The 11,471-nt window shown below is 41.3% G+C and overlaps 1 protein-coding gene across 1 annotated transcript in view; it reads left to right on the top strand.

Annotated features, from left to right (window-relative positions):
* Window positions 1-11,471, top strand: part of VWDE (von Willebrand factor D and EGF domains) — a 58,632-nt gene that overhangs the window by 3,945 nt on the left and 43,216 nt on the right. Inside the window, exons 4-9 of the mRNA XM_019531756.1 lie at window positions 1,924-1,989; window positions 3,132-3,391; window positions 4,876-4,965; window positions 6,181-6,325; window positions 8,961-9,175; window positions 9,670-9,743. Of these exons, the coding sequence (XP_019387301.1) occupies window positions 1,924-1,989; window positions 3,132-3,391; window positions 4,876-4,965; window positions 6,181-6,325; window positions 8,961-9,175; window positions 9,670-9,743 (850 nt within the window). The remainder of the gene's footprint in view (window positions 1-1,923; window positions 1,990-3,131; window positions 3,392-4,875; window positions 4,966-6,180; window positions 6,326-8,960; window positions 9,176-9,669; window positions 9,744-11,471) is intronic.

The raw sequence follows: 11,471 nt of genomic DNA, 5'->3' as shown, positions 1-11,471 counted from the left end.
GCTTTGCAGCCTATTTACTGACCCTACTCAAACAAATTGCTACATGTTTATGGTATAATAAATTTATTTTTATTGTTAACTAGTAAAAATATTTTCATCATTGTATTAAACTCAGAGCAAATTTCTTTCTTAAACTGAAAACAATAAACTGTGAAATAAACACCCTACCCCAAAAACATAAGTAAATTTACCATGAAGGTTTAATGCTGTTTTCAAAAAGGAGCGCAACTTCATATATTAAGTTTTTCTTTTTTATGCAGGTTTACTAGTTTTATCATTAATAATGAGCTTTGTGTTATTTTTTTAAAGTAGTTGTATCAAATGCACATCTCAGTGCCTGTAAACGATAGGATAACTGCAACAGCTATATGTCCCCAAATTTGCTTGATCTGTATGTACAAGTGACTGAAGATAGGTACAGGGACTTAAAACATACCAGCGATTTAGGAGTACCCACTGGAGCTATTAACAAGGCTCCCATTGCATAGCTCATAATTTAGGGTAGATTTTTCTTAGCCTTCCACATGATTCTGTGTACCATGTGTTGAGGCAGGTGGGGCAATAGTGTAGTAAATTAAAGTTTGATGATGTTTCTGTAGTATCTCTTGTTGATCAGATTCTGATACCTTTACTCCTGTCATAGCACTTATTTTGTAGGTATTCACATTAAAATCATTATGGGCTGGATCCGGTGTCCAGTAGAATACATGGGAATCTCTTCATTGACTTCATCGGGCAACAAATTTGTCCCAATATAAATAAGAATAAAAGAGTTTGGCTCTATGGATCTGATAGTATTTCCTTGAGGCCAAGAGAAAAACAACCCCTGACTTTACAGTACATATTAACCTCTTAAGCCTCTCTACTGGTGGAGTGCCTTCAAGGCAAAAACAGCAAAGCAGCTGTATTTACATTGTGTAAGGAACTAAAGCAGTGGAGAACCTATGAGACACAACTTTACATGCTGCAGATAGCACCTTAATGTAGGCAGGAAAGATGGTGTAACAACAGTGGACCCAGATTTACTGCCCAGATCTGATGTAGGAAACTAGCTGCAGTGGTTATCGAGGGAGAGCTGTTTCAGGCACTCTAAACCTGAAGAATTTTGGGGGGGCCAAGGATCCCTTTCTTCATTTCCTTTGTTTGTAGCATATGTTCATATGAACAGATCCTTTTTCATTTTTGTGCTTTTCCCTTCTGTCTTGTCTACCACACACACTGTGTTTCCTCTTTAACACTTGATAGCTGTAAAATGCAAGTTTTCCAACTGTCACAACTTGTATGAGTTGAAAAACACAAACTTTGTACCACTGAGCAATCTGCTCTAGCTAGTTCTATTTTTTTTAGTGTAGTTGGATCCCATTTTTTCTCTCTTAACCTGTAGTTGGCCCACCTCTTTTTAAAATTGTTCCAAATGTATTAATATGTTTGTATTTAAACAAGTATCAACTACTGCAATCTGTTCCTTGCAGCAGTGGCTATTACATAAATGCTTTGAGTTAGGCCATCGTAGGAGCAATTACTTTTCAAAACAGATCTCCGTGGAACCTGGTTGTGTCTTAGGGACCAGTTAATTCGCAAGGTATTTAAGTTTTGCTGCAGAGAAAGATTTTCATGTAAGAGAGCATTTTAGCTCAGTAGGCAAAACTCACAAGTAATGGCTCAGTGGCAAACACTGTATGCCTATATTAAGCAGAAGACTTGTAAGCTACAGGTAATCTGTGTCTTTCCCTTGGATGCAACCAATTTACTTGAGCTGTGCATCTTTAGTTTTGGTACTGACTTCATAATAGTATCTGAGGCTGATTGCAGGTTTCAGGATATGACTTTTAATTTACTGAACATGGGTCAGTATTTTAGAAAACTTGGTCTCTAATTAATCTATCTCTATATAGATATACTACTAAAGGAAAATCTCTATAGTTGTTGCAGATACAAAGCCACAGCTGTGTGATCCTGGTAAAATGGAAAAGCATGGCATCTGTAACAGTAAGCATTTTGTTCTGACTTTCAATATTTTCTTTATTGACTTAATCCAATGCTTTAATCTATTTATTAATTTATTTACCTTTTTTGTTAAATGAATTAACTTGCCCTTCTGCCTAAAAGAAATTAAGATAACGCTGCTAATGATCAGATAAGAAACAGCTTGAGACTCAGTAAATATCAAGAGAAATCAACATTATAATGATTTAAAAAGTAAGTTCTTATTATTAGGTGTATTACTCAGTCAGTCATAGTTGCAGGTTATAGCCTTCTCAAAGCTGAAATCATACCTTTACGGTATAAAATGCTGTGCACCTTAAATGGCAGATACAAATGTTAAATAAATAAAATCTATGTTAATAACATGGAATGACAAGGCACTCTGATTTGCAGAATCAGTTGATACTTCTATGAGCATCACTTGTGTTGCCTGCTTCTCCATCACACCTCAACCACTAGCATCTTGTTCACAGGCTAAGATACTGTGCCCTCTGTCTTACTTCATTGCCCTTTTACCCTTCCCCATTTCTAAAAACAAATAAAAAATTGATATTCAGATTTTCTTAAAACAAACATAGAAAATCTCCTTTTATTTCTTATCCAGCCCCATAGACAAAGATATAACAGATGTCTGAAAAAAAACTTTTCTCGTTTTTATAATTAAAAGAAAATATATTCTTTTTGTTATTCAGATTTTTGTTATTACTTTTTAAAATGTAAGGCCAGGTCCAGACATTATGTTTTTATAAACTATCAGAAACTTGTCTATAGCTGTAACAGAAGAGAAGTTTAGCACACAAAACCAGTCTGTACCCATAACAGAACAGAAGTTCTAAACATAGACTGCTTTAAAAATGGCTGAATCCAACTGAAGCCCACCCCACCAGAGGGAAAATGTGTGTTCTGTTTCTTACCAAAGTAAACTATGCCACTTACAGAAAACTGCATAACTAAAATCAATTCTATGTTGGGCTTATTCAATGTCTGTACCTATCCATAAAGTATACATAGCATATATGTGGAAAGAATAATGCTCTTCTTTTTGTAATTGATATTTAAACTTCCTCAGTGTGAGGTTAGTCAAGATAAGCCATTGCTGAGTCTCCTCAAAATGAAATAATGAACTTACATTTTTATCTGTCTAGGCAAACTGCCTCCTTCATCCTCCCCATCTCTTCCACCACTACCTCCAGCTACCCCTGAAGTTGTGGCAGAGACCATGGAAGCCAGTGTTTACTTAAGGTGCAACTTTGACTTTCCTCTTGCAAACAGCTCAGTGGGGTTTATTGTTGCTTGGTCCAGGCTTTCTTCTACAGGCCTTAAGGAGGAATTGAAACAAGAAACAACAGTTCAGACATTTTCACTTTTAGAACTGGACGGCATAAACCTCAGACTTGGAGACAAGGTATGTTTAAAAACAATTATAGTCTTTCTGTTTTTTTGTAAATATGTTATTTTCCTCAGCGGCCCACCTATCTACCCACCTATCATTTCATATATATTCAGCTGAGAGCAACACTAAACATTAGAGGCAGGGTCACAGCACCTTTCTATATAATTTTTCTTGGCAGCAATATGACGCTTGCAGTTGTTGTTTATATCTCTGTTGCCAATAAGAGAGCAGAAACCTCATGAATACATCAGAAGCAATTATTGCCATCAAGGTCTTGGGGCTTTTAAGTACTGTGTCTGTAACACTCCCACTAGCAAGTGTATAATTCAAGCTTGATCCTGCACCTTTTTACTTTCAACTGTGGTCTTGTCTGATCCTGTAAAGTAACCAGGTTTGATATGGATTGGCACTTCAATAATAGCCTGTAACATCTACCTGCAGCAGGGAATTGTATTCTTCCCAATAGCAAACCACTCCGTTAATATTAATGAACACTAGGTGGTTATCGGTTCTGTCTTGTAGGTGAGATGTAAAATTTAAATGCCTGATTACTAGGGGGTATACCAAACTTGAGGCAGCCAGCTGATTTCTGGCAGATCCCAGAGCTGGCTGCCATTTTTGTGGGCTGGTGTGCAGCAGCAGCAGCTTCCCCCCCCACAGCAGTTCCACCTCTCCCTGCAAATCGCCACATGGCCTGTAACTGTGGCTCAGTTACCCTGGTTAAGGCCAGGGAAGCCATTCATCCACGTGTTATTAAGTGTGGATGAATGGCTTCCCTAGGCTTAATCAGAGTAATTAAACTGTAGTTTTAGACCATCCCCCAGCAGGGGGTTCCATGATTTTGGTGGGCTCCCTGAAACAAATGAAAAAAACCCCAACAACTTACTGGCAAGCAGAGAAAAGGCCAGGAAGCCCTACAGTCTTGGAGCATGGGGGAAAGGCAGGTAGAGAGGAAAGGAAAGGGGTAAGAGTTGGGGGGGCAGGAGGCTGCTCAAAGCAGGAAATACAGAGGCATGTTTGTTCATTTGCTTATCAATTCAATCTATGCAGCTTAGACTGATCTGTGAAGATTGAATCAATTCAGCCTGGGGCTTTTTGACTATCTCTGCTTAGTCTCTGGGCTTTATTCTACGTGATAAAAAACAGTAGATGTTTTGTCTTTGACTTCAGTGGAAGCAGGATCAAGTCCTAAGATCACCTGGTGCTTTTGAAAAGAATAGAAGTATTGAGCCCTAACAAGCAAAATACCTGTCATTCATAAATGCAAAAATAAGAGCTAAGGTTCCCATATCAGCCTTTCTTAAACAAATACAGGAATATTTCTTCATGTGACTGACAACCATATTTTCAGGGCTGTTTGTGGGTGACATTGCACTGGTAGCCAATCAGAAAATCAGTTGTTTAGGTACCAATTTATTTAATAAGCTGCCAGTCCTAAATGAGCCACCATGTAAAAAATAATATTTATTTTACAGCTATATTACTCTTGTTTACAGATCTATTGTAGCAGTTCTGCTTTTTTCTTGGAGAAACCAGATGTACAAAGCTCATCTGTTGAGAGCAAGGAATTTTTTGCTGGCATAAAGGTACTCAGGAAAGAAAACAATACTTTACTCTATCGCAATAGATGCCTTTCTGATTATGGTTGTTAATTACAGCTATAGAAGTAGACGAGGTATTCTATAGGGTTTTTTTGTTTACTAAAATAATTCCTCATTTAAATGTTATTACTTTTTTTGTTTTCCATTATTTCACTTCAGTCATGGTAGCTAAAAAGTCATAATGCTGGGAAGGTGAGCAACAAAGAAGTTTATGACCAGGGAACACACAAAGTAAATTGATTGTAAACTAACAGAGCACATTCTTCAGCTGCACTGGGTTCAGATTTAGGAGATGGTGGGCATATCTACATGAGAAGCTATGTCTCTGTAGCAATGAGCTATAGCAACATAACGTTGGTGGGCACAAACTGTGATGCCAACACTATGTCACCATAGCTATAGTGCATCACTAGGGCAACTATGCTAAAAATAACTGTGTGCTGCCAGGATGGTGCAATAATGGCTGTTACTGCACCATCTTTAGTAGTTCCTAAAGCAAGTATTAAATGATGACGGAGTAACAACTGCACTGCGGGGAGGGCATGTGCAGATGCACCCAATGTGAAGTCAAAATTATTTTCACGCCCCTTCAAATACTGGAAGTAGAGAATGATTGAATCAGTCACTGGCATAGGTTGAAGCAGGCCAGTGGCTGATCTGACATCTGTGAGCTAGAATTGCCCCCTACCATCTGTTTTGCTTATTTTTATGCCCTTTTACTATTTTCATTGACTTCAGTGGGACTGTAGTGTATAAAAGTACACCCACATAAATACCCTTCAGGTTCAAGTTGCAAAGGAATGTCACATGTGTTTAAATTCTGCAATGTGCTTTATAAAATGTGAACACATCATTTTTCTTTTCTCATTATAATTTTATATGCAAAATTGCAACCCCCTTTCAGAGCTAGTTTAAGGTCTCTCTAAATTTAGTCCAACTGTATGTATTTATTGGTAAAGCTATATGAATCTATATATCAAGTTTATAGAAACTTATTGAAGGAGAAATACTATGTTTGTTTTTGGTGGATACTGCTTGTAAGAAAAAATAGCTTTATAAATCACTTTTTACAGCTATAAAAAGTTGTTCGTATTTTAACTTTTCAAAAGTTATCCAGAAAATGCAGTTTTTTTCTTATTAATACAGTTCACACAATTGGAGAAAAATGAATTTCATTCTCAGTATAACCTTTTATGTTAGATGCAGCCTGAGGCATTTGATATATCAGAAGACGGGAAGGAATACAAATTAACAATAGAAAGTACAGTTCCTATTCCATGTCCTCAATTTAGCCAACTTGAAAATGACTGCAAAATCTCATTAAAATTAAAAACTATTGAGCAAGGTAATTATTGTCCTAATTTTTGTGTATTTCTAAGAATTTCCTCTAAACTTGGGTGGGAGGTTGTTTTAGGGGTCTTTTTGAGAGGAAATGTGGCGGTACGTACAAGATATGATATACTATATCTATGGTCAGAGACTATATTTACTGCCATCTAATGTATTGAGACTCAGAGGCTAGATCCCACACCAGTTAAAAGTCAATAGGAAACTTTCTGTTATCTTCTGTGGACATTTCATTAGGCTACCTGCCTCTGATTTCAATAATAAGAGGATTGGGCCCTGTGGTTATGTGTTGCTAATTTCGTCACAGCAGCCAGGGAAGCAAAGAAATGTGCAATAAAATATGATATTCTATTTTTGATGCATTGCATTTCTTTACTTTTGGCACTACCAAGTAGACTAGCTGTGTAGTAAAGAGTCACTGTCTACACATCCACCAGTATTAGGGTATAGCAAACTAATTAACTCTGCAGTAAAATAGTACTATCTTACAGCAGAGTAATTAACTGCAATCAAACTCATGCATGGACCAGTTTCCTGCCTCTTGCCAGCCCCTACATTGCCCAACGCTACCACCCAGAACCTGGAGCTGACTCCCCATGCTTCCTGCCAGCCCAGGTCTGCTTGACCCCAACTCAGATTCCTGCTGTCCTGGGTGTACATGTAGACCTGAGCCCAGCAACAGTTTACTCCAGCTCAAAGTGCTCTGGAGTTTCTTGCTTCACCTTAATTGCATGTGTAGATGTGCCCAGTGCTGCAGTCTTTATTCTTAACTATCATTATACATCCCCTGCAGTCCTTAGTCAATCATAACGTGAAAACAGGAGTTTTGTCTAGGGAAAGACATTTTACATTTCTGCATAGATCAGTAAGATTCTAGATGTAAAATTCAAGATCTGTGTATGGTTATCTGTGTAACTTTTACAAATAGTAGGGGTATACCGATAGAGATTTTTGGGACTGATACTGATAGCTGATATTTAAGGAGGCATATCAGCCAATACCGATATGATTTCTGATACAGCTGCCTCCAGCTGTTAAGTCTGGTGTGATGGAGAGAGGAGGGAAGCAGCATGGGAGGGACAGATCAACACCTCCTGCAGTAAGGGAGGGGGAGGGGGCAGGGGCAGGCAGTGCCCAGGTGGGGTAGTGGGGAGTGGAGCCATGTCTCCTGGTGGGGGGACCACCACTGCTTGCTCCCCAGGAGGGGAGGGGGGTTCCCCCCCAGATCTTTGCAGGGCAGAATGGGCTGCAATCAGGGTTGCATGGGGCTCTTCTCGGCAGGGGCTGGGCTCAGAGCAGGTGCCGGCGGTGCTGGGAGGATGCTGCATCCACCCCAAATTTCGCCACCACTCTGCTCCCAGCACCATTATCATCAGCTGTCTGGTGAAGCCCCAGCTCAACACCTCACCGCCACCCATGTGCCAGGAAGAGCTGGGGCTTCACCAGGTGGCTGGCAGCAGCAGTGCTGGGAGCAGATCAATGGTGAAATTTGGGGTGGATGCAGCATCCTCCCAATGCCGCCAGTGCCCGCTTTGAGCCCAGCCCTTGCCAAGAAGAGTCCCGCATAGCCCTAACTGCAACCCACCCTGTCCCATGCAGATCTGGGGGGCAAATACCCTCCCAGGGTGCAAGCAGCAGCACAGGCCACCTCCCCACACCTAAAGCCATGGCCCTGCTCCCCTCCACCCCGCTTGGGCAGCGCCTGCCCCTGCTTCTGCCCCCTCTCTCACTGCAGGGGACATTGATCTGTCCCCCCACGCCCCTTCCATTCCCCCTCCCCTTCCACCACACTAGACTTAACAGCTGGAGGCAGTTCTCCCTGCTGCCAGCTGTGCTCCTTGCTGCCTGAGTGCTGTATTGCAGCTGTGTGCAGCATAGGTCTGATATCTAATAAAGCCATTTTTCTTCATATTGGTATAGTTGGAGTACTGCGTCCAGTTCTGGGTGCTGCACTTCAAGAGGGTTGTGCCTAGATTTGAGACAGTCCAGAGGAGGGCCACTCGCATAGCCAAGGGGCAGTGGAGCAGGTTATACGAAGAGAGGCTAAAGTGCCTGAATCTGTTCAGCCTCCACAAGTGAAGGTTGAGAGGGAATCTGGTGGCTGTTTACAGACTCACCAGGGGGGACCAGCGGGAATCAGGGAAGGGTCTGTTCCCCTGGCACCACCTGGGGTTACTAGGAATAATGGCCAGAAATTGTTAGAGAGAAGGTTCAGGCTGGACATCAGGAGACATTACTTTATAGTTAGGGCTGCCAGGCTCTGGAATGGGCTCCCAAGTGAGGTGGTGCTGTCTCCTACCTTGGGGGTCTTCAGGAGGAGGCTGGACAGATATTTGGCTGGGGTGATATGACCCTGGCACCCGTTCCTGCCCGGGGCAGGGGATCAGTTCTGATGATCTGTTTAGGTCCCTTCCGACCCCAAGCACTGTGATACTATCATATTGGACCGACGTATTGGTGCACCTCTAATAAATAGCCAGATTTTCTGTATACTAAAATACCTAAAAAGTAGAAGGCTTTTTTGCTCCTTCTTATTCATCAGCAAAATCTTTATTTGTTCCTTAAGCAAACGGTATGGAAAAAATCCTCTAATGTGACTTTGACTGACTAACAGTCTGTTTTCACTGAAACAGGTAAAGAGCTGCAAGGCTTGAACTTGGTGCTTTCTTCTTGTCATGTGGACCTTCTCCAGAAACCCTGCCATAACAGAACCTGTAGCCAAGCTGTAATTTATTTTACTGCTGTGACAGATTTTGTGCAAGATGGAGACATACTTACCCAGATTGTGGTGGAACCTGTATCTAGTGACAATTTCCTGTGGAGCGGGTACACCCCTGAAAGCATACAGGTTGAAAATCATCATGTAAAAACTTTATAAAAAGAGACGGCCAGAATCTTAGATGGTATTAAATAAAGCTTCATTTCTTCAGTTGATCTGTACTGATTCACACCAAAATAACTGAGAGAGTATTTTTTCAACTTAATTTTTTCATCTAAGTGCAACCATTTTTCTTATGAATTGAAAGATATATATACTGATAATATTTTAAAGTTAATATCATCAGTGAAAAAACATAAAATGACATTAGAAAAGAGACAAAGCTTTGGTTGGGGTGATCTAGCTGGGGATGGTTTTGCTTTGAGCAGGGGGTTGGACTAGATGACCTCCTGAGGCCCCTTCCAACCCTAATTTTCTATGATTCTATGATATGATGAATGGATTGATTATAAAGTAATCAAAATATTTCAGGATGACATTAAAATATTTTAGGATAAGTAAATAACAAGTGATATTTATTTCTTGATCTGATAATTGTTACTTTGTATCCCTTTATTCTGAAGATCATGGTAAAGGATCTGCCCTCTGCTTACTGCTACTCATTCACTGACCCACACATAGTTACATTTGATGGAAGGTAATTATTGGTTTAATACTTTAATTTTAAGTGACTTCATGACCTTACATTAATAACACAGTTAAGCTGCTTGTTGTGCCTTTTCCCTTTCTACTCCATGAATACCGAGGAAATATGTTTCAAATAACAAGCTTGTTATTGATAGTGTTGAAGTGATGTTGCTGCCATGGTGGTTCAGGAAATATGCAAGAGGAGAGAATTTGTGTGGGTAGTTTCTTCTATTAGACTGACTCTCTAGTTGTGATAGACAGAGACAAGCTTTTGGGCATCAGTACTCTTCCTCAAGTCTTGCTTGCTATTAATATTTATAGTTCTAGTGGCAAGAGACTGTTTTGCTTTATGGCAACAGAATAAAACATATAGGTTCTTTTCTCCTGAAATGAGGCTGTGGAGCAGGTCCAAGTGAGAAAGACTGGTTACACAACCTGCTGCTTGCATAAAATGATCAGTCACTGGCAGCACACCTATGATTTAAAAAGCACACGTAAGAACATCAGAACACATTGTGGGAGTATTGACTAAGCAAGAGGAGGTGATGCAAGACAGTGTCCACAGCAGGGGATGTTGTAGTTATCAAGCTAGATTCTCCCTACATCCTGGCAAAGGCGGCACACCTAAATACTTTGAGCAGGTGGGCTGTAGTACCTGTCTGAGATTTACACAGCAAGTGCTGCATGTGTTAACCTTGTGTGAGGCAATTAGTATCCCATCTTACATATGACTGCAAATTCTTCATATTAGGGATGTAAAAGATTAAGCATTTAAACTTTTATATGATAAGTATAGCTTCACTGGTAAACAAGGTCTTCGGTTAAATCTGATATCTTTTATTAGATCAACTAAAATAGTTGGAAAAATTCTTCTTTGCAAGCCCTCAGGTACAAACACCCTTCTTCAGGCTGAGGAAGCCTCTGCAGTAGGGCTGGACAAAACAGCACTGTTTCATTTCAACTTCCATTTCCCCATTTCAAAGGGACAGCATTTTGTTTTATTTCATTTTGAAGCACTGTTCCATTCCATCGAAACTATTTCAATGCTTTTCAACATTTCGGCCACAGGCTATAACGGGGAATCATGAAAATGCCTATAACTTAGTCATTTCTTGCCTGATTCAGATGAAAATTGCAGGAATGATATCCCCTTCTGAGGGCACGAAGTCTGCCAAGTTGCAAGGAGATAGGTGTGTGGGGGGGGGTTGTGAAACTGCACCTCAAACAGTTGAAAGCAAAACTCATATCACTTCCTGACAGTGGCAGCCTCCTGTCATCCTGCGTGCAGATATGGGGGCCTGTGCCCTTGGGAGGGCTGTGGAGCTGTCCCAGACTGCCCCCAGGGTGCTGGCCCCCTGGATCTGCATGTGGGATAACAGGAGGTTGCCACTGCTGCCTGGGACTGGCGCTGGGCGCAGCCCATGCTGCTACTGCCGCTGACCGAAGCAGCAGTAGCAACCTCCTGTCATCCCACATGCAGATCTGGGGGGCCCATCCCCCCCAAGAGGCCTGTACTCACTAGCAGTACTGGGAGGGCAGGTGGGGTGGAGCTACAGTGAATTTAGGGGTGGCAGCAGCCCCCCTTCCATCACTGTAGTCTGCCCCAAGTGCTAGGGAGAGCCCAGTGCTGCCCCTGCTGCCACAGCAGGGGGTTTGGGGCATGATGCAGCCCAGCAGCTGCAGGCAGGCGGCATCTGTTGCTCCTGGGGCTGCAGCAGGGCCAGCATCAGGCTCTTCC

The sequence above is a fragment of the Crocodylus porosus genome, unplaced genomic scaffold (assembly GCF_001723895.1).
Source record: "Crocodylus porosus isolate Cpor-Errol unplaced genomic scaffold, CroPor_comp1, whole genome shotgun sequence".
Classification (NCBI taxonomy): domain Eukaryota; kingdom Metazoa; phylum Chordata; order Crocodylia; family Crocodylidae; genus Crocodylus; species Crocodylus porosus.
Note: the sequence above shows the minus strand (reverse complement) of the source record. Positions and strands in the feature narration are given on the sequence as shown.